Source organism: Eurytemora carolleeae, unplaced genomic scaffold, assembly GCF_000591075.1.
Source record: "Eurytemora carolleeae unplaced genomic scaffold, Eaff_2.0 scaffold1611, whole genome shotgun sequence".
In the NCBI taxonomy this organism is placed as follows: domain Eukaryota; kingdom Metazoa; phylum Arthropoda; class Copepoda; order Calanoida; family Temoridae; genus Eurytemora; species Eurytemora carolleeae.
The window spans coordinates 29,560-56,638 of record NW_019397514.1 but is presented as its reverse complement, the minus strand read 5'-3'; the positions used below and the strand labels follow the sequence as shown (position 1 = coordinate 56,638).

Below are 27,079 nucleotides of genomic sequence, written 5' to 3'. Positions count from 1 at the left end.
CACCCCCCCCTATACTTCCTCTAAATAGTTACACTTGATCGAGACATTGTTCATAACTGTTTCACAACTCTTCTAGCTCAGTAGGGGTCCTTTTAACCATTAAAAGGGACCAGTCAACGTAATTTCAAGTGACCCTCCATTTACAAAGGGGCGTATTCCATTCACGCCGGCAGGGGCGGCGTACAACATTTTCCAGGGGCGTTCCCCCGGTTTTCCAGGGGCGTTCCCCCGATTTTCCAGGAATTGTTCTCAATTGGGGCGATGTTAAAGATATCTAAAGAATTTAAGAGAGATAAATGACGATATATTCCTTATCTTAATCCGATACAGTTCTAAAGGGTACTGTTGTGAATCAGGCATTTAACGCATTTCCCTTAAAATGAGTTGTTATAGGCCCGTTAAGATCTATGGTTTACACAATGATTTGACAGAATTGAAAATATCTGTATGATTTATATAATCTACTACACACAAGTGCGATGTTTAACATTAGGATAATTTTTTGTTTTCTTAATATTTTCTCTTTCTCAACAATATTAAAAAGAGAAGAAAATCTCAAGTTGTCAAAAATCTGTGGACATGGTGTACACACTGTATATACTGTCTCGGACACTTGTTCGAAATCCAACTATTGTTTACTGTAAGTATGAAAATATATACCAAGGAACCACGGTTATAATGCAAGGAAAGTTAATTGCAGTTGCTTATACTCTGCGTACATATTGAAACCAGTTCTCCCTGGGCGGAATTCGTAAACAAGAATAGATGCATCAGTGTTCGTTTTGTATCTGAGGAGGTTAAAAGCATTACATTTTTATAACTTTGATAATTCACATATTAATTTCCTATGGCCAGAATATTTCATTGATTTTTTTGAAATATGGATCCCACCACTCCAGTTTGCCGAGTCCATTAGCGCCTGATCCAATCAGAGTTCAGTCATGTGTTTGTTGTCTATTCTGAACCAATAGAAATAGTATGGCGGTAACATTTATCATTCTAGCTATCTCATTATCCAATATGAAACCTTATTTCGGTGTTATCAGTAAATGGAAATATTTACTTCTACTGAAGCTATAGTGCACATCAGGCTTCGACATCCGTCTTGTGTTTACATTACCGCCCAGAGACAGTAAACTGCAATACAAAAGATGAGCACATCGCTAAAATAACTTTCCTTGTATTATAACCTTGGGCCCGTTAAGATTTGTACTTAACAATGATTTGACAGAATTGATAATATCTTTATGGTTTATAATCTACACACTGTACATATACTGACTGCACGCTTGTTCGAAATCAAACTATTATGTATTATATATTTCTTGTTAAATACAATCAGACCGTACTGTCCGTACTGCAATGTTTTGGTTCAAACTGGAAGCATATGTAAACAAAATTTCTGCCAGTTAATGTAATACAGGGTAGTAACATGGAAACCAGTGATTTCACGTTTGTTCTCATTGTAAACAAGAAAGGACATCAACTTTTAAAAGACAGTGAACACCAGGGGGCGGAAACGTCATGTGTTTGTGTCTGTACCAAAAGAGTGTGTGTTAGTTTAAAGTACCAAAGGTGTGTACTGTAGGTAGACCAGCGCCATTTCCCTTCCCTTTATTCCTATTCCCTGGTGAACACTATTAATGTAAGGTTTAATAAAATCGGAAAAACTTTTAAAAAATGTATTCCAAACCAACTTTCTTAAAACTAAGATGAACATAATCAATAATATTATGGGTTTTTACTTAATTTTGTCCTGTGGATAAATTTGCAAACAGATACACAATCGCGGATACAGATATAGATACAAATACAGATATAGATACAAATATAGATAGTAGATACAGATACAGATGCTGTAGATGCTGATACATATGTCATGAAAAGATAAAAGTTACGAAATATCTAAACTCATCTTAATCAACAGTTTGATTGGAACATATGTGCTTAGTTTACTGTAAGGTCCTTCATCAGCTTTATTATATTGTTTTAAAGGTTTACAATTTGTTCTATTATTTTTAACCCTAAGCAATTGTCTGAAGAAAAGGTTTTAAAAAAGCGAGGGGAGGGGGGGGGACCGTCATACAAAAAATGTAGACTTTTCTTGAGACAGCCAACATGGCCATCTATCCGTCGTTTACCCTATACTACGTCCTAAAAAGTTTGAGCGCTCTTTTGTAAACCATTTTTAAGTTATGGAGAAGAAATTAAAAGAGAGGGGTGGCTCCCCCCCCCCCAAAAAAAAAAGGTTAAAGATTTTATACAAGATTAATTTGCCAAATATGTAGAAGAGTCATAAATAAATTTAAAATTTTGATTTATATTCAAACATTTAAAATTAAGATTTAATAACAATTAATCTTTTACAATGACTGTAGTGGCTAATTGACAAGATATTTTTTAAATTAGCCGATATATGATTGAAAGATGCATGAAAGATGAACAAGAAGAAAGTGAAGAAGAAACATAGAAATATTAAAATATTTTCATCTGATATCATAGAAATATTAAAAAATTTAATGGAAATAAATTATATAAGTTAAAAGTCTTTTACAATGCATTGGGAAAAGAATTGGGGAGGGAAGGGGGCTTAGAATAATGTTTAAATCTTATTTTTAGGGGGCCATCTATTTTTTTTCTAGTATCGTTTTTAGCTTTTACTAATTGAGAGAGCAGGGGGAATTTGGGGTGGGGTGGGGGGTTGATGTAGTAGCTGATTAAGTGAGTTTATGATAAAAAGTATTTTTGATGTGAATTTTTTTCCATTTATAATCAAATTCTGTTAAATATGAAATTTCCAATCTGGCCCTTTCATGGAAAAGATCTGAACTGACATTTCAATGTTCAAAATTGCAAAAAGCACTTTAAAAAAAGGTTAAAAAGATGCATTTATGTATACATTTTGTATATTGTACAACTTGCTCTAGTTTACATAAAACCAGCTGGCTCTGAAATTTTGCATCAATTTTCAAGACAGAGTTGACTTTAAAGTGTCCAAAGCGCGCTTTTTTGTAGCCCTAAACATGTACATTCTAAACTATACGCGCGCACTTGGTTTTATCTTTAGGCTTTAAAGGTAAAAATCAATTTTTAAAAAACATTTTAATTACAGTGAGCTGCCTAAAGTTCGGTCTGGTACTTCAAAAGATTTAAAATTCGGTGATGGTGATGGACCAAACCTCTGTAGAGTAAAAGAGTAGATGTTAGTTCCACATTTATTGAAAATATATTGATCGGTCTGGGTTGACCCTCGTCAGTTCTTGAGATTGTTTCTTCACAAAGATTAAAAACAAACAAAAGAACCGGAGTTTACGATGATGTTTCTTTCTCAGGGTTTTCAAAACCATAAATACTTGTAACAAATTTAGAATCTAAATGATGTTTTTCAAGCCGCCATTTTGAATTCTGATGTACAAAATTGTTAAGTAGTTTTAGTTTGTTGAGCAGTCACTACAAAAAGTCGTACCCTCCATTTTGTTTAGAGTTGAAAAAAATTCAAAATAGATTTGGTTTACAACTTAAGATGTTTACTTGACTAAAACATGAAAACAAGATTTATACCTAGAAGTGTGTTTATTAAAATTGTATGGAATCAGCTTCCTTGAATTAGAATGAAGAAGATGACGTCAAGTTTATCACTACAGTTTCATCAGAAGTAAATATTTCCATTTACTGATAGCGCCGATAGAAGGATTTATCTCTAATTGAATAATGAGAGAGATATAGAAAGATATAGGTGTTACCCCATACTATTCCTATATTGGTTCAGAATAGACAACAAACACATGACTGAACCCTGATTGGATGAGGCGCTAATGGGCTAAGCATATGGGAGTGATACCTGTTGTTTTTAATCTGAGATTGTTTAAACCGGATTTAAAGAATTTGAGCCACGTCGTTGAACTATTAACTGTTGAATCACATTTGAACCTCCGAGTAAAAAAAACAGATTAAGAAAATATTTGAATCGGCGATTCAATGTGAACCAGTAGTTCAAATTAATTAAATTCGGTCCATGGGAAGGAATTGAGTTTTGCCATAAACACTGATTTTCTCATCCATACATATTTACAACCCAAAATGATAGACCTCAGATATTTCAAACTATATGACTTTTGTTAGAACAGAGTTATGAACATCAAGGTTTACACAATAAGGTTGTAAAGATATTAGGATTAAAAATTTGAGTTTGTGGCAAAGGCTCAATTCCGTTGTATTTATTAATTAAATCAATTAATACAGTTTACAAGACAATGTCTCAAAACGTTTTATGGATTGCTTTTATTAATTCAATTAGTGTTTTTATTTTCAAGTTTTAATAGGCTCTGAATATGAATCTGAATTCTTTTTATTTTAAGTTTACTTTTAAATAAACATTAAACAAAATTTAAAACATACTGAATTTAATTTTAAATAGTAGAAACATATTACTTATCTCAATTTTATTGATAGAATTATTTCAATTTTTTAAAAATTTTGTTATTTTCAAAAAAATATTTGTAATTTCAAAGTGCTATGAGTCATTTGATATTTCTTACTGTTTCACATAAAAGTAAAACATACCAGGAATGACTTTTAAAAACAGAGCATTGATATAGCAATGGGGATTCTTATTTTCTATGTTTGTTACATTGTCAAAACTTTTCTAAAATAAACAAGATGGGAATGACCATGTGTTTACAATAATGATGTTAAATTCCCCCACCCCACCCCCCATTATAACAACGCTTTAACCGCGTCATATTGTAATTAAGGTAAATTGGCCGATTTAACGCATTTTCTCAAAACGCCCGTGACATTTATAAACAAAGGCTTCAAGCCAAAATATTAAGTATATACACAATCTAAATATCTTAATCAAAAACAAGAAAAGTTGTGTACTAGCTTTAGAACCCAGGGTACTCACAGTTAATCCCGCCGTTTACCCGCGCTTAGTCGTAAACTATGATCTTAGCTATCTTTCCCTATAGAAGTGTAACCACTTAATTTAAAATCTGAAAAGCTAATCCAATTTAAAAACATTCAGGTTTATCTTCCGAGTTACCCAATCAAAGTTTGAGGCAAATTAGTCAAGGGGTTCCTGAGTTATGATCAGATATCCAAACAAACATACAGTGTCTGTTGTATCTGAATCATCTAATGTGTGTGGTTGAGAGATAGTAATTTAGATAATTTGATCAACATGTGACATCTTAGATCTTGATATGTTTCAAGGTTTATAGTAAACTGTAGGTAGGTTTGTGTACTGCGTATAGAGCAAGGTTGTAAAATAAGGTTAGTTACTCTCTTGCGTTCCAATGTAAGGAAAATGTCGTCTCCTACGATAGATAGACACAAACCTAATATGACGTCACTCTCGGCTCTATATAATGAGTAACGTCATATATCGTTTTTATCTATCTATCTTAGAAGACGACATTTTCCGTACATTGGAGCGCATCGAGAGTAACCAACCTTTATACAACTTTGGTTATAGAGAGAATATGTTTGTATCTAATCTTACGACGATCAGTATTTGATGGAATCTAAATTGCACGGTGGGGAGGGGAAGTGGAAGGTTGGGCTGTACAGAACAGGGAGCAAGCAATAATTTACAGTGTAATAACCAGAAAACTCTAAAATAGAAAGAAGAAGACTTTAAAAAGCAATTGTGTAAACAGACCCATTTAGCTAAAAAAGTGATTTTTTAAGTGTCTCTAATACAACTATTTGCTTTGTAACACCATCAAATACGCTTAAGTTTAGCTATAATGTCGTCTTCCTATTCCTTGGTTATCAATGTGTGAACTGCAGGATCGAATAAAATGAATTTAAATTAGGTCACTACCTACTGTAGTTAAGTAAGTTAAATTAGCTGTACATTAGCTGCACGTGCAGTGCTATATAAAGTTTTGATTGGTTCCCGGATTTTCTCCCAAAAATTTATCATATTTCCAAAATATTTTTTTTTCAATTGAAATGAAAATAAATTTTTAATCAGCCTAATTGTTTTACTTCTGTTTTGTTTCAAAGCTTATTTGATCTAAAGACATTTAGATAAGTACACAATCGTTTCAAAAAGTGCTATAAAGTTTTGGATTTCTCGCTAAAGCTCGGGACAAAATCTAAAAAAGCTTGAACCTTCTCGATAAAGAGAAAATTTTTGTCCAAAAACTTTATAACACTGCGAACCAAAATAACAGTTAATATAAATAGTTAATAACAGGGTTTAGGTGAATCATTACTGTTTTGGCAATATACATTTTATGGGGTGGGGGTTCCTTTACCCCCCCCCCCCCCCCACTTAAATTGATATAAGCAAAATTCAGATTTTTTTTCTTAAACATTAGATTATGTCTATATCTTATGCGAAAATATGTTTTCATTCATATACATATGTATTCCGTTTATGCTATAGGCGTTAATTACTGCATTGACAAGGACAATTTAGGTAATGCATGCATGAGAGGTGGGACACATACAGTTAAATTGAGATTAGAATTAGATACAACTTTTCTCTTTCTTACAACCTCTTTCATTCAAAAACAAGTTTTTTTTTCATTTCTTTAGCAACCCATTTAGTAGACTGTTGGAGACCAAATTCAGCATTGAGATCGTCCTATTTTTGGGTCGCCTTTTTAATCTCATCCTTAGCGGGTAAACCTGTATTTGCGGTTGTGATTTTTCAAATACTTAAAAACATTTATTGAGGAAAAACTTTAAAGGACTGTTCAAAACTATCTTCAAATCATCTGAAGATGCAAAATATTAAAATATAAAAACACAAAATTCTTCGTATTTTACCAAATCCATAAATTCAACTGGGATAGGGTTGACACCATACATGAGGGTCAAAATATAGCCCAACTGGGATAGGGTTAATACCATACATGAGGGACAAAATATAATAGCCCAACCGGGATAGGGTTAATACCATACATGAGGGTCAAAATATAGCCCAACTGGGATAGGGTTAATACCATAAATGAGGGACAAAATATAGCCCAATTGGGAAAGGGTTAATACCATACATGAGAGACAAAATATAGCCCAACTGGGATAGGGTTAATACCATACATGAGAGACAAAATATAATAGCCCAACTGGAATAGGGTTAATACCATACATGAGGGACAAAATATAGCCCAACTGGGATAGGGTTAATACCATACATGAGAGACAAAATATAATAGCCCAACTGGGATAGGGTTAATACCATACATGAGGGTCAAAATATAGTCCAATTGGGAAAGGGTTAATACCATAAATGAGGGACAAAATATAGCCCAACTGGAATAGGGTTAATACCATACATGAGGGACAAAATATAATAGCCCAACTGGGATAGGGTTAATACCATACATGAGGGACAAAATATAGCCCAATTGGGTTAGGGTTAATACCATACAAAAAGTAGACAAAACTGTTTCCAAATAAATTATACAGCGACGAGAAAACCAACTCTGAAAATCAATATTTAGGAAACCAATATTTTAAGAAATTGGACCAAAAATTAAACACGGTAGAATGGTTTAATAAAATTCGATTTAATAATACATTATTTGATTTCATCCTTTTGGAAATTTTTACACAAAATTTACAATTATATTTCTTAAAATCATTCATTTTTCTCAACAAATGTATTGCGCTCCAGACGTCTTTGAAAAAAACGATTTTCAAAGGAGGGGGGGGGGGGGTAATTTTTTAAGAAATGAAAACCCTTAGAAAATTCAGAATTTTTCCTAAGGATGTTTTCTTCGGAATATTGTGAATTTCAAATGTTTGAGGCAAGGTCACCGATATCGAAAATGTTTGACAGATTGGTAACATTTTGACAGACTGTTGTTGTTGTTAATTACAAAGAGAATAGAATATATATTAGAGGGGAATTTAGTAAAAAAAAGTGTAAACCAGCCATTTTGTTGTACTGTTTCCATACTGCAGGTGTACATCACATATTTATGCTATACAACCTTTTGGGCCCTGGAATATCATTTTATAGAAAATCTAAAATTAATATGAACCAAATTATGAAATAGGCTGATTTCATAATTGGCCAATGATCATTTTACATAGACTCTAGCCTTTCACTTTACAAACGATAATATTCCGTTATAACTATAAATCAAATGATTTTTTTTAATCACCTAATTTATTTTAAAGTTTGTTTAACTGCTTTAAAAATTCGAAATTGAAATGGTATAGTCTAGGGAACATACTGTATTAATGTACTCTACTGCATATAATTTGTGGACATTTACATAATTTGTACACTTTTAACTCCCTTTCAGGCTGAAAGGGACTGAAAAAATCATACCAAGAGATTCTTTAAATTCCCCTCTAATATATATTCTATTCTCTTTGTTTAATTAGTATTGCCGAGGGGGGGGGGGTGTAATCTGTTTTTTTATTTGCAAAACTTTTGTATTACTATGATTTGTATTGCTTAATGCTTTGTCTGCTTATTTAATATACAGTTTAAAGAAAATTCGAAAATCTTATCATGATAATAGAAAATCTGGTGAATTTTTGGTTTTACAAGAAAATATGGCGCGCATAGTAGATATAAACGTCTATTATATGCTTGAATAAGACGGTTAATGATAGATAGACATGTGTTTATTCAGAGTTCAAGGACCAGTTAAACATTGAGAAAACAACATTTATTTGTGGTTTTATTTAAACACTGTTTAGTGCTTCAATCTGATGTTGATTTAAGGAAAATAAACAGATAGACAGATAGACAGATAGACGGATAGACAGATTGACAGATAAACAGATAGACAGGTAGGCAGATAAACAGATAGACAGATAGGCAGATAGACAGATAGACAGATAGACAGATAGACAGATAGACAGATAGACAGATATACAGATAGACAGATATACAGATAAACAGATAGACAGATAGACAGATAGACAGATAGACAGATAGACAGATAGACAGATAAACAGATAGACAGATAGGCAGATAGACAGATAGACAGATAGGAAGATAGACAGATAGACAGATAGACAGATAGACAGATAGACAGATAGACAGATAGACGGATAGACAGATAGACAGATAGACAGATAGACAGATAGACAGAAAAACAGATAGACAGATAGACAGAAAAACAGATAGACGGACAGACAGATAGACAGATAGACATATAAACAGATAGGCAGATAAGGAGATGTTATAGATACATAGACATACATGTAGATAGATTGACAGATAGATAGACATAAATATAGACAGATAGAGAGATTTATAGATAGACAGATAGACAAATAGGCAGATGTGATAGATATAGACATACATCTAGACAGATAGACAGACATTTACGACATACATTTAGACAGATAGCAAGATAGATAGACATACATGCATGACAGATAGACAGATAGACAAAGAGGCAGATGTGATAGACATACATGTAGACAGATAGACTGATAGACAAATAATTCTTTTTACTTAAATCTTTTTAAAAGTAATAAAATCTAGAATGGATTTTGAAAAATGTTTAAAAGTTTAATTGCCGAGTAAATGAATGGATCAATGAACAATCTTCAAAATAAAGACATTGTCATAATATTTTATTGTATTTAACCGAAAAATTATGGAAAATTTCGTAATTTAGGAGATCGAATGTGCTAATAAACATAATTTTTATTTCAAATCTTATGAAATTGATATTTTTAAACTATTTAATACCCAAGGAAGCCAAAAAACATATTGAAATAACAATTAGTAATTATTTGGTGGGTAGCCCTATACCTTCCTTCCAACACGTTCTTATCTTTATATCTTTATCTATCTATATATTTATATATATAATGTCCATAAAGATGTACGTATGCACTAGGTCAAGGCTAACACTGCCTATAAACTGGCTGGTCTAAGGTTGTGTTGGGTTTATATTTTCAATGTTGACAGGAGAAACTATTCGTTAACGTTGAAAAAAACCAATCGTTTTAACTAGGATACTTTTTCAAAATAGAAAAAACTTGTTAGTAGTTTTTGATATCAATTTGTAATTTCGTTAACGATGGAAGGCCGTTTCTTAATTTTTGGCGATCATTAACGACTATTAACCTTAGAATTAATTCTCCCCCCCCCCTTCCCTTTTTAAGCAAATTTGTAATAATCGGAAACATTTTGTGTTTCATTAAACTGATGCATTGCACATTTCTGGTTTTTTGGTATGCAACAATTTTCATTTAATCCCGCCCCTTTTAAAAATAATAATAAATAATAAAAATAATTTGTTATTTTTTACAAAGGAATGTCATTTAATCTCAGAGAAATTAGAATCAATGGAAATTTAAACCCCCTCGGGATTCAATGGTAAACTGCGCCCTCGGGTTTATCATTGAATCCCTCGGGGGTTTAAATTTACATCGATTTTAATTTTTCTGAGAGGAAATGATACATAATATGTTTACACTAATTAATTTAGCATTTGTATGTCAACATCAAAACAAAAGTAAAGATGGCTAACAACTGTTTAAAACTGTTTAAAGTTTCTTGATTGTGATATAAAAAAAATTTCTTATGCATTCCATTGTTTACTTATTAGTTATTTCTAATATTAGCAAGTCCTATACTTTATCAAAATGATATTTCTTGGATCCTAAAAGGGAGTGTAAAGTAAAAATGAAAGGGGGGTATAGGCTGAAAGCTGGGAATCTCAGGACTTGAACGATATCTATAAGACATCTATCTGATGTTCCTGTCTCGAGAAATTGATATAAAACTGTGTCAAATTTATAAGAAAATTCATATATATATATATATATATACAATTTTGTATAAAAGTAGTAGGCTTAAATTGATCATATTCAACAAAAACGCAACCAATTTAAAAACGAAAATATCCCACAGGAGCCTGAGAATCTCGGGTTTGATCCTATAATAATTTTTTAATTTTTATTTTTATTTTCAATAGATATAATTGATAATATTATTGTATATAGTCTGTATAGTCCTATACTTAATCAAATTAATATTTCTTGGATTTTTAAGTTTAAACTTGAAAAATTAACATCATAAATATTCTATCTACACTTAGAGTTGAAATCACTAATTTATTCTCACCAGCAGTAAAAGAACCACGTGCGCACGGTCAAACATCCTGCGCCGGACTGAGCAAACTTTGCGGATTTTCCGCGTTAAATTTCTGACGGATTTTTCCTGAGCATCTCTACCCCTTGCATCAACAATACCACGCGGCTTTACATGTAATATACAGAGCTGGGAACTAAAGAAACACTTATTACCGATCTGATCTGATCTGATCGATTTTTCTGAATTTCCTGCTTAATCCACTCTTTTTCTTTCTTTTTATATAAAGTTTAAATTTTTCAAGATTCTGATAGGATTTTTCAGATTTTTCATTCGCCACACTATTGGTTAAGTTTTGAATACTTTTTAGGATACAAACTAAAGATTAAATTAATCTTGAGATTAATAAAAAAGAAGATCAAGCATTTATCTCATTATCAACAATTCTCAGGTGGTGTAATCCAATTACAACTGAAAATTGACTTTTTAAATTTTTAATTTATTTTTACAGAAAGCAAAAGTTAGAAAAACTTAAAATATAGCAGTTTCTTTGAATTTTTCTTTTTCTTCAAAATTATTTTCTAGAATTGGTTTATATATATCTTTGGGGTAAATCAAATAAAATGACTTTTTGGGGCGGCTAAAAAATATTGGTTGTATTGTTCAGAAACATTATTGATTTGAAAAGAAACCTCCGTACACACAACCTTATCTGATCAATATAATGTGGAAAAATATTGTAGTTTTTCGAAGTTTAAAAGTGCTTAATTCTGTCAAATCCTTTGTTTTCCTGCAAAAATAATGTAAAACTCACTTTTGTAAAGAAACCGCATTTGAAAAAAAATCGGTTTTCTGTTTTATTAAAATGACTTTCTAATTTATGCTTCTAAGGGTACCGTTGTGAATCGGGCATTGACAGCTTAGCATGACCATTACTATTTAAAGGAACTGTAAGCATAATTTCAAGTTACCCTCCATGCAAAGATGTAAGTGCCCAGTTCACAACTGTAACCTTAAAAGCTTTGTCTGATCAAGTATGAATTGTATATAATCGAATGTTTATAATTTTCAAAACTAATTGTACTTTTAATTGCGTGTTCTATACAAAAGTAACTTGTGCATTTCCATTACAGGAAACATACAGGAATCTTCAGAATAAATCACTTTAAACCTAGAAAAACGACAATTTCTTGTTAAGGTTTAGCGTACCGTTGTGAATCGGCCATTGCCATATACGCATGGGGAGTTGCTTGAAATTACGCTTACAGTCCCTAAATATTTTTTTGGGACCCAAAGGGACAAACTACAGCTATACACTATTTATAATTTGCAATGTAATTGGAAAATATTCTAGGGCCCATTGGTGGAAATCCAGGAAATCCAGGGCCCTAAAAATACAGTGAGGAATTTCACCCGGGGAAAGGTTGTTATTTAACAAGATGTCGGAGAGCAAGTGGCCNATCATCGTTTGTAAAGTGGAAGGCATAGAGTCTATGTGAAATGATCATTGGTCAATTATGAAACCAGCCTATTTCATAATTTGGTTTTCTTTTAACAATAATTTTAGATTTTCTATATAATGATATTCCAGGGCCCAAAAGGTTATATAGCATAAATATGTGAAGTACACCTGCAGTATGGAAACAGTACAACAAAATGGCCGTTTTACACTTTTTTCCAATAAATTCCTCTCTATATATTCTATTCTCTATGCATATACCTGGAGATAGAGTTAATTCAAGGATACTGATATGTTAACTATCTATATAAATAAATACCTGGAGACAGGGTAGATTCAAGGATACTGATATGTTAACTATCTATATAGATATATACCTGAAGATAGGGTAGATTCAAGGATACTGATATATTAACTATCTTTAGATATACACCTGGAGATAGGGTAAATTCAAGGATACTGATATATTAACTATCTATAGATATATACCTGGAGATAGGGTAGATTCAAGGATACTGATATGTTAACTATCTATATAGATATATACCTGGAGAAAGGGTAGATTCAAGGATACTGATATCTTAACTATTATATAGATAAATATATACCTGGAGATAGTGTAGATTCAAGGATACTGATATGTTAACTATCTATATAGATATATACCTGGAGATAGAGTAGATTCAAGGATACTGATATGTTAACTATCTATATAGATAAATACTTGGAGATAGGGTAGATTCAAGGATACTGATATGTTAACTATCTATATAGATATATACCTGGAGATTTGGTAGATTCAAGGATACTGATATATTAACTATCTATAGATATACACCTGGAGATAGGGTAGATTCAAGGATACTGATATATTAACTATCTATAGATATTCTAGAATATGGTAAAAAATAAATTTATCAACAACTCAAACATTCAAATATTTAAGCATGGTTTTACAAATTTATTATACTTTATACAAACATAGAGAAAATGAAAAAATACTATAGGATCAATGAAAAATAAATAATTGTTGACAGTGGAAGTTTTCTCATAAAATTCCCCGTCTTCACATCGAAAGGGTTCGTCTCGAACTGTTTTCCTACCAGGGAACCTCCCCTCACCCTCCTTGGATTTAACCCTAGCTATGCTTGCCCCTTGGGCCGATACCCGCGCCAACCCTCTTTCCAAGATAATGGAGTTGGCGTCGCTTGGGTTAAAAATAGATAAGCGTGGCTTGTTCTTCCCCACATTTTCAAGTAAACATTATAAAATCGTTATTTCATTAGAACTGTACAAAAGGGGGGTTGAAAACCCCTAATATCTATGATCGCAGCAATCTTAAAATCCCTTGAACCGCTGATCGTAAAAGATCAACAAAATCACAACATCATTACAATATATGCTGTCCGTCTGTTGTATTTGTGTATGTATGTCTACTGTCTACCTATTGTATCTGTAAAGCTGGCAAAACTGTACCTTTTAGAGAGATATGTAAGGTTAACTACAGTCAAAATTGTAGTTTATTTCGTGGTATGTACATACAGGGTGTCCCGATATGCATGCCCAGGAATTAAGTGACAATATGAAGTAAGTAAGATAAAAAAGAAGGAAGCTTAGTAATAAATATCCGGTAACATGATTTTCTGTAAACTTGCAGTACATTGTACATTATTAAATACCTATTTTTGTAAACTTATACCTAAAACCATAGATAAGAGAGTTACAGAGATCGATTGAAACCTATGATATGCGATATTTTCCACAGCATGTTCTATTGTGTACACGACCAATCAGCAAAAATCTGTATTCATGGATATTTAAGGATCCTTGGGATACAAAACACAAAATCTTCAAAAATAGACTGAATTCATAAATGTAATGTTTTATGTGTAAAATTTGAGTATTTCTTTAAAAGTTGTAATTTACTCAACTCCAGTATGGGTTTTATATTCAACAAGTGGTCGTGAGATGGCACTCTAAAAACCTATCATAAAAACGTAGCATGTCGTGCAGGGTCAACTTAGGCCTACGTAGCCCACCCTGTGAAATGAGATAAACATTAAGCAGTATCTGTAAATATTTGGGTTGAGATCCTACCTCAGCATAAATAGAGATCGATTGAATAGCTTGTTTGAATAGCTACGCTTGTGTCCTTAGAGCACTAAATTGATAGCTTGTTGGATAGCTACGCAATTGTGTCTCTGTGTGGCATTTAGGGCTAGGTGGGTTGTATCACGGTAAAAATAGCCTGTTATATAGCATACGCTTGTGTCCCTGTGTGGCATTTAGAGCCTTTGATAGCGGTACCTGGACTGATACAGTTTGGGAGGAACTTTTAAGAGTACGGCATTTACTACAGATATAAAGAAGGAAGGTATACACCCTGTGTCATTTATAAAGTATCGGAAATTAAATAAGATTTTAACGTTGTCTCTTTAGTCCCATGTTTATTGGGACACCATTCTGCTTGATAAAATGTACAAAAATGTACACAAAAATATAGAAAGTTGGGATAATTTTAGCCAAAATAATGTCTAATTGCTATATTGTATAACACACAAATACCCATAAATATTAATTTTTTTTATATAATTGGACAAAAAAATTGTTACAGTTGCAGAAAATCACGAACATGAGAAAACAGAAATTTTAAATTCCAAACGGTCGTCTCTGAATTATCATCCTGTACTTTAACAAACACAAAAACCCTAAGCATTCCAAAGAAAACTTAACTTTTTTTTCGATGATAGTTTATGTGATATATCTGTATCGCCGTCCAAGGAGTAAAGATGAGATACAATTCTAGATTTATTTTATAACTTGGGTTTATAAACAGGATACAAAACAGGTTAAAAAAAACTAATCAAAATACGGCCTTACAATTCCTGTAAACTTCCAGAAAACTGAAAGAAAAAGCAAATGATGATGGGAGAATGAACAAACAATAAAACTCACCTAATACTCGGTTTCTAATTAGGTTTGAAACCGGAGTTGGAATCGAAATGAGAAGGAGAACGTCTCTGAGTAGTTGTCCGACCCATACTCTTCTATTCTCCGAAGGAGTAGAAAGAATCAAACATCATCACAATAATGAAAATAAAAGTTACAGCTAAATAATAAAACTACAAATATTTAAGGTGCATTATATAACATTCCGTGAATTTATAAAACTTTAACAGTGCACAAATTAGACATTGATTTTCATTAAAAAAATGACATAAGTCTCAACCAATGTGTAAAATATTTGCAAATGGCATTAAAACTAGAATGTTACCAAGATAAAATAAATCATTCAAAAGCCAATACCTACGTTTCTGCAGCAACCTCTTCAATGAACTTTGCAGTAAAAATAAGTTTAAGGGTAAAACACGATCAGATCTCGTAAACAATCTTCAAATCACATAGAAGATAAAGTAAACTGAAGAGATCCTAAACCCTAGGCGTGTAGCTTTACGCTAACTCAACTGCTGGTCAGGTTGCAGTAAATAGTAAGGTTTACACAGAAACCGGTTTAGAGAGACAAAACTGAATATACACAGCAACTTCTCAGGGGCACTACAATATCCTAAAACAAAAATAGCATCAAAATGAATTTGAATTAAAGTTAAAATTACAAAAAAATCTTGAAATTTACTGAAACAAATTTGTTTCTTTGATGCATCTAAAGAGGGCAAGTTTGAGCATCTGAAACCATTTATTGAGGATCTGGAATCATGTTTGTGGATCTGGAATCATGTTTGTAGATCTGAAATCATGTTTGTGGAACCATGTTTGCAGATCTGGAACCATGTTTGTGGATCTGGAATCATAATTGTAGATCTGGAACCATGTTTGCAGATCTGGAACCATGTTTGTGGATCTGGAACCATGTTTGTAGATCTGGAATCATGGTTAAGGATCTGGAACAATGTTTGAGGATCGGAAACCATGTTTGTGGATCTAGAATCATGTTTGTAGATCTGGAGTCATGTTTGTGGATCTGGAACCATGTTTGTGGATCTGGAATCATAATTGTAGATCTGGAACCATGTTTAAGGATCTGAAACCATGTTTGTGGATCTTGAATCATGTTTGTGGATCTGAAACCATGTTTGTGGATCTGGAACCATGTTTGTGGATCTGGAACCATGTTTGTAGATCTGGAATCATGGTTAAGGATCTGAGACCATGTTTGTGGATCTGGAACCATGTTTGTAGATCTGGAATCATGGTTAAGGATCTGAGACCATGTTTGTGGATCTGGAACCATGTTTGTAGATCTGGAATCATGGTTAAGGATCTGAGACCATGTTTGTGGATCTGGAACCATGTTTGTAGATCTGGAATCATGGTTAAGGATCTGAGACCATGTTTGTGGATCTTGAATCATGTTTGTGGATCTTGAATCATGTTTGTGGATCTTGAATCATGTTTGTGGATCTGGAATCATGTTTGTGGATCTTGAATCATTTTTGAGGATCTGGAACCATGTTTAAGGATCTGGAACAATTTTTGGGTATCTAGAATCATGTTTGGGATCAAGAATAATGTTTGTGAATCTGGAATCATGTTTGAGGATCGGCAAACATGTTTGAGGATCTGGAACCATGTTTAAGGATCTGAAACTATGTTTGAGGATCTGAAATCATGTTTCAGGATCCGGAAACATATTTGAGAATCTGGAATAATGTTTGAGGATCTGGAACCATGATTAAGGATCTGGAACTATGTTTGAGGATCTGGAATCATGTTTCAGGATCTGGAATCATGTTTGAGAATCTGGAATCATGTTTCAGGATCTGGAACTTTGTTTGAGGATCTGGAGTCAAGTTTCAGGATCCAGAAACATGTTTGAGGATCTGGAATCATGTTTCAGGATCCGGAAACAATTTTAAGGATCTGGAATCATGTTTCAGGATCTGGAATCATGTTTGAGAATCTGGAATTATATTTGAGGATCTGGAAACATGTTTAAGGAGCTGGGATCATGTTTGAGAATCTGGAATCATATTTAAGGATCTGAAAACACGTTTGAGGATCTAGAATCATGTTTGAGAATCTAGAAACATGTTTGAGGATCTGGAACCATGCTTAAGGATCTTGAATTATGTTTGAGGATCTTTAATCATGTTTGTGGATTTGGAATCATGTTTGAGGATCTGGAACCATGTTAAAGGATCTGGAATCATGTTTGAGGATCTTGAACCATGTTTAAGGATCTGGAACCATGTTTAAGGATCTGGAATTATTTTTGAGGATCTGCATGGAAATATGTTTGAGGATCTGGAATCATGTTTGAGGATCTGGAATCATGTTTAAGGTTCTGCAATCATGTTTGAGGATCTGGAATCATGAAGAAGCATTAGGGTAAAACTAGCGTGAACACGATATTTGTCATTTTAAAGTAATCTTCCTAATGAAGTCTTTCATTTTACTGTTTTTCGTTCCAGTTTTGGCTTTTTTAAATCATTAAGAGATTTACCATTTTGGAAATTATTTAACTTAATTTTGACAATATTTTGAAAGAATTTTTGTTTTATTCAAATATTTAGGAAAAGGTGAAAAATTGCGTTTTTTTACCTTTCGTCAACGCCATCTGTTTTATTTTTTTAATTCTTTTTTATTCCAAAATGTTTAAAATACTTTTCTTTGTCCGATAATAAAACAAAATGTAAAATATCGATAGCAGTCAGATAAATTAAAACTTGTTTATTAATATACATGTGCACAATTATGCAACAAAATATTTAAAAAGTGCAAGTGCAAATTTGAAATGCGAATTATAAATGCAAGGTCAAAATTGCATCAGTTAATCAGAAGGGATCAAGTGCATTCAGTCTTTTGATTTAAAGTGCATTCTGGGTGAACGAAATCTTCATTTTTTTAATTTAAAATTCCATTTTGAAATAAAATAATTTTTAATCTCTATACCGGCCCTCATCATCTAACTAGTAAAAAGTAAAATTTTAAATATTTCATATTCTAATTATATCAGATAAAAAGTTGCAAATTTAGATTTTCCACTTGTCTTATTTTGTTTAAAGAGACTGTAATCGTAATTTCAAGTGGCCTTCACTCTGTCCTCCCATTGTACAATGGCACCCTTTCCTGCCATTGTATAGTAGCACCCTTTCCTCCCATTGTACAATAGCACCCTTTCCTCCCATTGTACAATGGCACCCTTTTCTCCCATTGTACAGTAGCACCCTTTCCCCCCATTGTACAATAGCACCCTTTCCTCCAATTGTACAATAGCACCCTTTCCCCCCATTGTACAATGGCACCCTTTTCTCCCATTGTACAATGGCATCCTTTCCTCCCATTGTACAATGATACCCTTTCCTCCCATTGTACGATGGCACCCTTTCCTCCCATTGTACAATGACACTCTTTCCTCCCATTGTACAATGGCACCCTTTCCTCCCATTGTACAGTAGCAACCTTTCCTCCCATTGTGCAGTAGCACCCTTTCCTCCCATTGTACAATGACACTCTTTCCTCCCATTGTACAATGGCACCCTTTCCTCCCATTGTACAGTAGCAACCTTTCCTCCCATTGTACAATAGCACCCTTTCCCCCCATTGTACATTGGCACCCTTTCCTCCCATTGTACAATAGCACCCTTTCCTCCCATTGTACATTGACACCCTTTCCTCCCATTGCACAATAGCACACTTTCCCCCCATTGTACATTGGCACCATTTCCTCCCATTGTACAATAGCGCCCTTTCCTCCCATTGTACAATGGCATCCTTTCCTCCCATTGTACAGTAGCACTCTTTCCCCCCATTGTACAATATCACCCTTTCCTCCCATTGTACAATAGCACCCTTTCCTCCCATTGTACAAAGACACTCTTTCCCCCCATTGTACAATGGCACCCTTTCCTTTGTTGGTTAAACTTTGTGAGCTCGTAACTCCTTTGTATTTAGGACCATTCTTGCACAGACGACCGTTGATAAGAGTACCATTGTGAATCAGACATGGAACTCTGTAAATGGAGGGTTACTGGAAATATATAAGATGTCTATGATTTTAGATAATTGATGTAACTTAAATATAATTTAGTGTTATACGTAGCACGTACTCTCTGCATTCGAAAATCCAATTATATAATTCTATCCCTTCGAGTTAAGCTCTAGCCGATGCATGTTTAATTAAAATGTTATTAAACTTTACCATTTAATAATTATTTTTAATCTATTTTAGATGAGCATCTGCCACTGACCAGACATAGAACTGATCAAAATGTTAATATCGAGAAATAGACCATTTGGGTTTCTAATATTTTTTTCCACCGTAGGTAAACAGAGTTTTTTAATCTTCGTTCAGAGTTATCCAGAATGTGGGAGACTGTAAAGATGACCTAACATTTTTAAAATACGACGCATTTAAATCAAGTCTTCTCCCTTGAATATAGTCTTGTAATAGCTTATACTAGCTGAAGAGACCGGCGTTTTTCCAAAGTCAATCTGCAGATAGTGATGATATCGTACCCCAGTCAGCATAAGATACACATAAACATAAATTAACACTATCTCTTTGTTTGCTTGTAACCCTGAAATATGAAAAAAGTATGTTGGAAATCAAACACACATGGAAAATTCGTCTTCATTGTATTCATATTAATGTCAGCCACTGTATAGAACAACTAAACTACCATTGGAAAAAAATATTTAATTTTGTTGATTTAAAGTTTTTATTTTCCTCTATATTTGAAGTATTCTTTGTATTTTCAATTTTTAGTCAATACAAATTTATTTAAATTCAATTTAAAATCAATTTTATCTGTATTTTCAAGAATAAGGAAAGTTTTGTCAAATTTTATTTTCCTTGTTTGGTTCGAAAAAAAATCCAATAAATATTGCAAAATTGTATAAATGCCTTTTATACAGGGTGTCCCAAACACATGGGAATTCAGTGAAGAATTCTATATCGTCTTTGTTATGAATTAGCATTGTAATACCTAATTTCAAAAGCCATATAATATTATTATGTCTGCTAGAGTTTATTTTATTATGTCTCCGCAAGATGAACAGTGAATACGGACAAGTTTACACTGTTTGTATACTGCAATTTTCTTATTTTACTAAGTACAACCGTATGCAGTCAACACATAAACAAACGAAACTCTTTCAGATCACAGCTTTTTCAGTAGGAATCACTATTCTAAATCAAAGAATTATTTAAAAAGACGATATCGAATTCGTCACTGAATTCCCATGTTTATTGGGACACCCTGTAGTTTAAAGTTTACAGAAAGAAATATTTGTCCAACATTTTGATTTCAAGAGGATAGTTGAGTATGTATCTCTTAGGAAAGACAAAAACATAAATCTTTTATCCTTTACTGCGTAGAATCATTCATCTCTTAAACTGCGTAGATACTATAGTTTTTTTCTCATCAGTCGCAATTTTAAAAGGATTCTTCAGTTTGAAAATAAATTACGCATAATTAATAATATTTAAAGCGCAGATAAATTAGAATTTACTGTATCTAGAATTTAAAGGTTATTTGACCAGTGGGTCCCACATCATAATGGATTCAAGGAACAACTTGTATGCCGTGATTGGCAGTGTTTTATATAGATATGTACTTTTCAAGTTTTAAGAAATATTTATCTATCTGTCAATTAATTATTACCATAGATATACAGGGTTACCTACAAAGAATGTGACTTCAGATACATTTGTCTATTACATTATATTCACGAATATGTCTCAGTTAAAGACTCAATTTAAAGTCTCAATTTAATCTTGAGATCTTCATAATTTAAGAGTTCTGTGTCGTCTTTACAGTCTCATCCTTTTTGGACCGCCCTGTAGTTTCCAGAGTAAAAACAAACTACTCACAAATAAAGAAACTTCAATAACGACCAAAAACCTTCCATTAAAAGATTTAAGTCTGTCTTTTATCTTGACTACAGTATTTTCCTAATTAAAACATTCAAAGAATAAAAAAAATTGTATAGTTGCAATTTAAGACTAAAGACTGAAAAAATTCCGTACAGTAGTCTCTGTAGTCTCATTATGTGTGGGTAACCCTGTATATCCCCTATGTCTAAGTTTTACTCTCTTTGCAGGTTTTGAAGGTCTTGAAGGTGTAAATGTTCCACTAGATGTAGATGAAGATACTATTACAAATATCAACGAGAAGGTAGGCCCGGGGAGGTTTAGAAGGTCTTGAAGGTGTAAATGTTCCACTAGATGTAGATGAAGATACTATTACAAATATCAACGAGAAGGTAGGCCTGAGCAGGTTTTGAAGGTCTTGAAGTTGTAAATGTTCCACTAGATGTAGATGAAGATACTGTTATAAATATCAACGAGAAGGTAGGCCCGGGGAGGTTTAGAAGGTCTTGAAGGTGTAAATGTTCCACTAGATGTAGATGAAGATACTATTATAAATATCAACGAGAAGGTAGGCCCGGGGAGGTTTAGAAGGTCTTGAAGGAATAAATGTTCCACTAGATGTAAATGAATTTACTGATATAAATATTAACGAGAAGGTAGACCCGGGCAACCTTGCGGAAATAAACCAATGTTTTTTATTTAAAGAGTTATTAGGCGTAATTTCAACTGAACCTCCATGCATAAAAGATGTCAATGCCCGATTCACAACGGTACATGTAAACTTCTATCTGATCAGTAATGTGGAAGATAATGTTATTTTTTCTAGGGTTAAACTTGTTGGTAATTTCCAAAAGAACATTTTTGGACCCCCCCCCCCCTCCTTTCAATTTTGTGCATGTATCTCATAATGTAATCCGAGCCAGAAGGATGGTTTTTTGATAAACTGTATATATGATAGTCATAGGGGAAATAATACCCCTTTCTAGTTTTTTGTGTTCTGTTATCATATACAAACATGCTGTTAATAGAACGAAGTCAAGGGACTTTCCTATAGCGCATCAGACGCTAGGGAGAGCTTGGGTTCGTTGAACATGAAGATAGGGGAGAGTCGGGTTAGGCTCTCCAGTTCTCGCAATCTCTGGCCGAGCACGGTACAAGGAGTACTTCGTCTCCAAGATGTTTTGTCTCTACAATATTTTAATACCAACTGTTTGATCCTTTTTTCATTATCAAATAAAGTATTTTTTTTGTGTTCATTTGTGTTATAATTCCAGCGTTGTGAAGTAAGTTTATATTATGAAACTTTATTGAGTTTCTTTTATTCAAATTCTATAATATAATATGGAGCACATGGATATAATTGGTCCTGTGGCCTTTATCCTGTCCTAGCCGCGGCGATCGGCCCCTTAGCCTGTCCTAGCTGGAGCGGCCCAGAAATTTTCTTAACCTAACCTAACCCTAAAATAATAAAAAATAAATAAAAATGATTTTGCTGAAAAAAGTGGTCAAGTACAAAATTGAAAGGAGGGGGAGGAGGGGGGGGGGGGTTCCAAAAATCGTTCTCTAGGACAAACCCAACTTGTTTTTCTGATGATTTCTGATAATATCTATAAGCTGTCCTGCAGCAGAAATATGCAAGTCACCTTTTTAGATAAATTACAAAATTAGAATTAATCATGCAGTTTTAAAAAATAAATATTGATATTTAATACTTGATCAGACAATGATTTTAAGGGTATCGTTGTGAATCGGACATTGCCATCTTTGAATAGGGGTTTCTTAATTAAAAAGACGCTTACAGTCTCTTTAAACGGTCAGTTTCTTAAACATACTATTTATTTTTTATCATATTGTCCCTTTTGCTAGTAATAAGCTAAACAGATACTTTTTTTGAAACTGTATACGGTAGTAAGGCTTTGAAAAAACATGTTAACCAACATAGTTTTAATATTACAGATTTGCAAAACTGTTTTTTTTACCTTTTAAGTAATTTGTATTTTTTGAATTCACATTTGAAGTACTGTGAATTTGATGCTTTGCCTGCATTGGAATAAACATGTGTCAATCTTGTTAACAATTCTTTGTCGTTGACTGTCGCAGGACAAGTACCCCGCCATTTCAGACTTTGCTCTCATCTATTAAAACTATAGGAAAACTGTTAATAATCTGAAAATCGTTAATAATAGTTAAAAACGAAAGGTACACTGGAATCCATTACGGTAATCAACCTTAAAGTTAATTAATGTTGCATTACGCTCTAGTCTAGCTAACCCTTAACATTAAATCACATTAATCTCTAATTCTAACCCAGCTCTATAAGATGGAAGAATCAATTCCTTCCTGGATTTTAGAACATGGAGAATGGGTTTGGCACGGCGCCTTTGATAGGTAGGCATTGGATTTTAACTTATTTTTTTAAACAACTTCAACAGTATTTGCTTACAGTTGTTCAATTTTTTTTTAAAATTTTTTTATTAATTTTCGCCTAAATCTCTTTTTAATCCCACTTCCGCTCTTTTGATTTCAACACTTTATAGCTTTCTTAAAACGCACTGAAGCCTGCATATAATATATATAATATATATATATATACATATGTATATATATGTATATATATACATGTAAATATATGCATGCAGCATAAGTATATGTAATTTCAATTACAATTCTTGCAATATATATTGTATGTAATTAAACTTATAGAATATAAAAAATAGGCTTTTTCTTTAAATAATTTTATCTTAATGAAAATTCATCATTCAGAAAATATATAGTGTCTTTGAGGGAATTGAGTTATCCCTTTATCTTTTTACCTGATAGTGTAAACCTTTGATATTTCAAACTTAGATTATATGATCTAACAGAATATATAATTGAAATGTCTAAGGTCTACGACATTGATAGATAGATATAGAGATTAGTAAACAAGACTTTAAACTTATTACCATGTTAAATCAGGCCCTTTTTTAAAGTGGCATGTATTCTTTTTTCTGATTAAGATTTTTTTGCGAATTTACGAAAATTGAACACCTATCAAGAAAAAAAAACTGTCTTACACAATTTTACTCAGATATAAATGCAAAGGGTACCTTTGTAAATAGGAAATATCACCCTTATAAATAAAAAAAAACATTAATTTGATTTAATGTCAAGCTGTGAACAAATTTAATTCCAAATCAATTTGTAATAAGATATGGAACTCATCGAGATGTTAGAGATAGAGTTCGAACTAGTTGGACAGAAGATGATCTAACTTCAAATATGGACGCTAGGGATAATCCACATCAAGATTGTCGTCGTCATTTTTAGTAATCCACGACATTCAAAACCTGAATTTGATTAAAAATGTTAAAGAAAACGTCGTTTGTTTTGACAATTTCTTTTTTTGACAGTTTCTTTTCTTGCAGAAAACTCACAAATTTTTAGCTTTAATTGAAACATTTTTGCTGCATGTTGACTTTTTCATATTATCAGTATACGATCACTGTAAACTTTCCTGTGTATTCACACTCTTCATAAATGAGGAAAATGCACAACGTATATAGTTATATATCTCTTCTTTTCCTATTATATTATGACAGTCTATTGTGGGAATTGTGGGGAAAACTGCAGAGAAGAAATACAATAAGTAGCAAAGAAGTACAATAGACCCAAAGAGAATAGAATATATATTAGAGTGGAATTTAGAAAATCCTTCGGTATGAATTTTGTCAGTCCCTTTCAGCCTGAAAGGGAGTTCAAAGTGTACACATCATGTAAATGTTCACAAATTAGATGCAGTAGAATACATTAATACAGTATGCTCCCTAGACTATCCACTTCAATTTCGAATTTTTTAAAGCTGTTAGATAAATATATATTCTATTCTCTTTGAATAGACCCCTTGCTCAGATGTATTTAAATTGTGTACATTACTATAAAGGGAGCAATGTAATAAACCCCCGGAAAAATCTGTGGAAGGAAAAAACTAAAGCTTAAAAAAATGCCAGTTATNAGAGATGGGTATCATATTAGAATAAACGAAATTTTTAGTGAACGACGGCGTTGTTCAGAAAAAACGAACGATGGACGAACGATTTCGATTGTTTAGAGAAACTATCGTTTATTTTACTGAACAAACGATGTTGATGAAAAAAACTTATCTAAACGAACGAATTTACTGAACAATCCTTCGGTGAAAAATCGAACAAAACTAATGGAATATGAACAAAAATTTGAGAACGAACAAACAGAATTTTTTTGAACAATTGAAAAAAAACAGGAATGCAATGGCTTGTTTACAAACGATGAATAAACGGATAAAAAAAGCTAAAAAAGGCCCATCACTGTACATTGTACAATGTACATTGTAAACTGTACATTGTACAGTGTACTCAGATTATGTATTATGTACCATTTTTTAGTTGTCTACATCGCTGATGAAGCATATGATTTTACAACTATTACAAGTTCACAATAAGCCAAAATTTGTCTTTTACCAAAGAATTTAACCAAAATACTTATTTTTGGGTAGAATCAGGGAGTAAGGAATAGAAGGGAGAAATAACTGACGCGGTTCGCCCTACCATATGATTATAAATGCTTTGCAGACGGTACTTCATTTGTATAAGAAATATTTGTCTCATGTACAATTACCGCGTATACAATAACCTATTCTGAATATTTCTTATACAAATGAAGTACCGTCTGTAAAGCATGTATAATCATATGGTAGGGCGAACCGCGTCAGTTATTTCTCCCTTCTATTAAATTTCGTACTCCCATAGGCAGAATACACATTTTACAGAATGTAAAATAAGCAAACTTCCATTTTTAATATCAGGATAAATCTCAGATTATCAAAAATCAAATAACCTTCAATGTTTTGGGATAAAAGATTAGAAGTGTCATAAAAAAGCAAGAACAAATATAGGAAACTGTTAATTTTAGACTTTTTAAAAGTTTTTGATTTAATCCTTTTTTTCTGTCCTTATTTAAGACATGTGAATTTATAAGAGAGCGCTATAAGAATTATCTATTACACAAGAAGGTAAAACATTTTCTATACAAATGGAGGAAATTTAATAAAGAAGAATTATGACTTACCAAAAAGATTCCAAAAGCTTTAAGGCCTGAGTGAAAAAGTCAAAATATCAACAATTAGAAAATTGCCCATTATACGCGGCCAACAATGAACTCCAAAGTCCAAGCCCTATGCCTAAATAGACTACCTATCTACCCCTTAGATGCTACACAGAGCTAGATATGAGTTGAAAAAAGATCACGTGACTATTATTCCATTTGGAAACTTTTTCCAGCATGTCACACTTATAGCTAATTGTGTAGAATAGAATCTAGATTTATTGGAAAATTAGTTAAGAATTAATTTCGATCTAAGAAAGTTTCCGCCCTAAATTTTAAAAGTTATTAATGGGTTATCCTTTTATTTAAAGGAAAGCGTATCTGATCATTAATGTGGAAGATATTGCCATGTTTCTAGGTTTAAAAAGGTATTTCATGGTTCCTGGTTTAAGATATTTCATGGTTTCTTGTTTAAGATATTTCATGTTTCTAGGTTTAAAAAGGTTTACCTCTGATAATTCATATTTTTTTTTTTTGTATGGCAGTAGAACTATCTTTAGTAGAGAAATCACAAGGAAAAATAACCAGTTTTCCAACTTATTAACAGAGATATATAATTCATGCTTGATGAAACAAAACTGTAAAGGGTACCATTGGAAATCGAGAATTGTCATATTTGAGTGTGGGTGATGGGGGG

The 27,079-nt window shown here is 32.7% G+C and overlaps 2 protein-coding genes across 3 annotated transcripts in view; one reads left to right on the top strand and one right to left on the bottom strand.

Moving 5' to 3' along the window:
* LOC111714689 (cardiomyopathy-associated protein 5) overlaps positions 1-11,105 on the bottom strand; it is a gene marked incomplete at its 3' end in the record, with an annotated part of 16,200 nt that extends 5,095 nt beyond the window's left edge. The window contains 1 exon segment of the mRNA XM_023489844.1: positions 11,063-11,105. Within this exon segment, the coding sequence (XP_023345612.1) occupies positions 11,063-11,098 (36 nt within the window).
* An 8,546-nt stretch (positions 11,106-19,651) lies between these two features.
* Positions 19,652-26,800, top strand: LOC111714688 (uncharacterized). Of its 2 annotated transcripts, XM_023489842.1 has the most exons (5): positions 19,652-19,771; positions 21,552-21,625; positions 23,633-23,709; positions 24,513-24,593; positions 26,317-26,800. In XM_023489842.1, exons 1-5 carry the CDS (start codon positions 19,717-19,719, stop codon positions 26,399-26,401), a joined length of 372 nt encoding a protein of 123 aa, XP_023345610.1. In that variant the 5' UTR covers positions 19,652-19,716; the 3' UTR covers positions 26,402-26,800. The 2 variants fall into 2 exon arrangements, 1 of the variants encoding a protein (XP_023345610.1); XR_002768035.1 differs by lacking the exons at positions 19,652-19,771; positions 21,552-21,625; positions 26,317-26,800 and adding an exon at positions 21,638-21,713 and having other exon boundaries at positions 24,513-24,599.
* The last annotated feature ends 279 nt before the right edge of the window (positions 26,801-27,079 follow it).

Excerpts from the sequence above, each read along its gene's own strand:
- LOC111714688 (XM_023489842.1), top strand. The coding sequence starts at position 19,717 with ATGTTAATATCGAGAAATAGACCATTTGGGTTTCTAATATTTTTTTCC. Across the intron at positions 19,772-21,551 it reads AATATTTTTTTCCACCGTAG|GTTTTGAAGGTCTTGAAGGT; the intron begins GTAAACAGAGTT and ends CTCTCTTTGCAG. Across the intron at positions 21,626-23,632 it reads TTACAAATATCAACGAGAAG|CTCTATAAGATGGAAGAATC; the intron begins GTAGGCCCGGGG and ends ATTCTAACCCAG.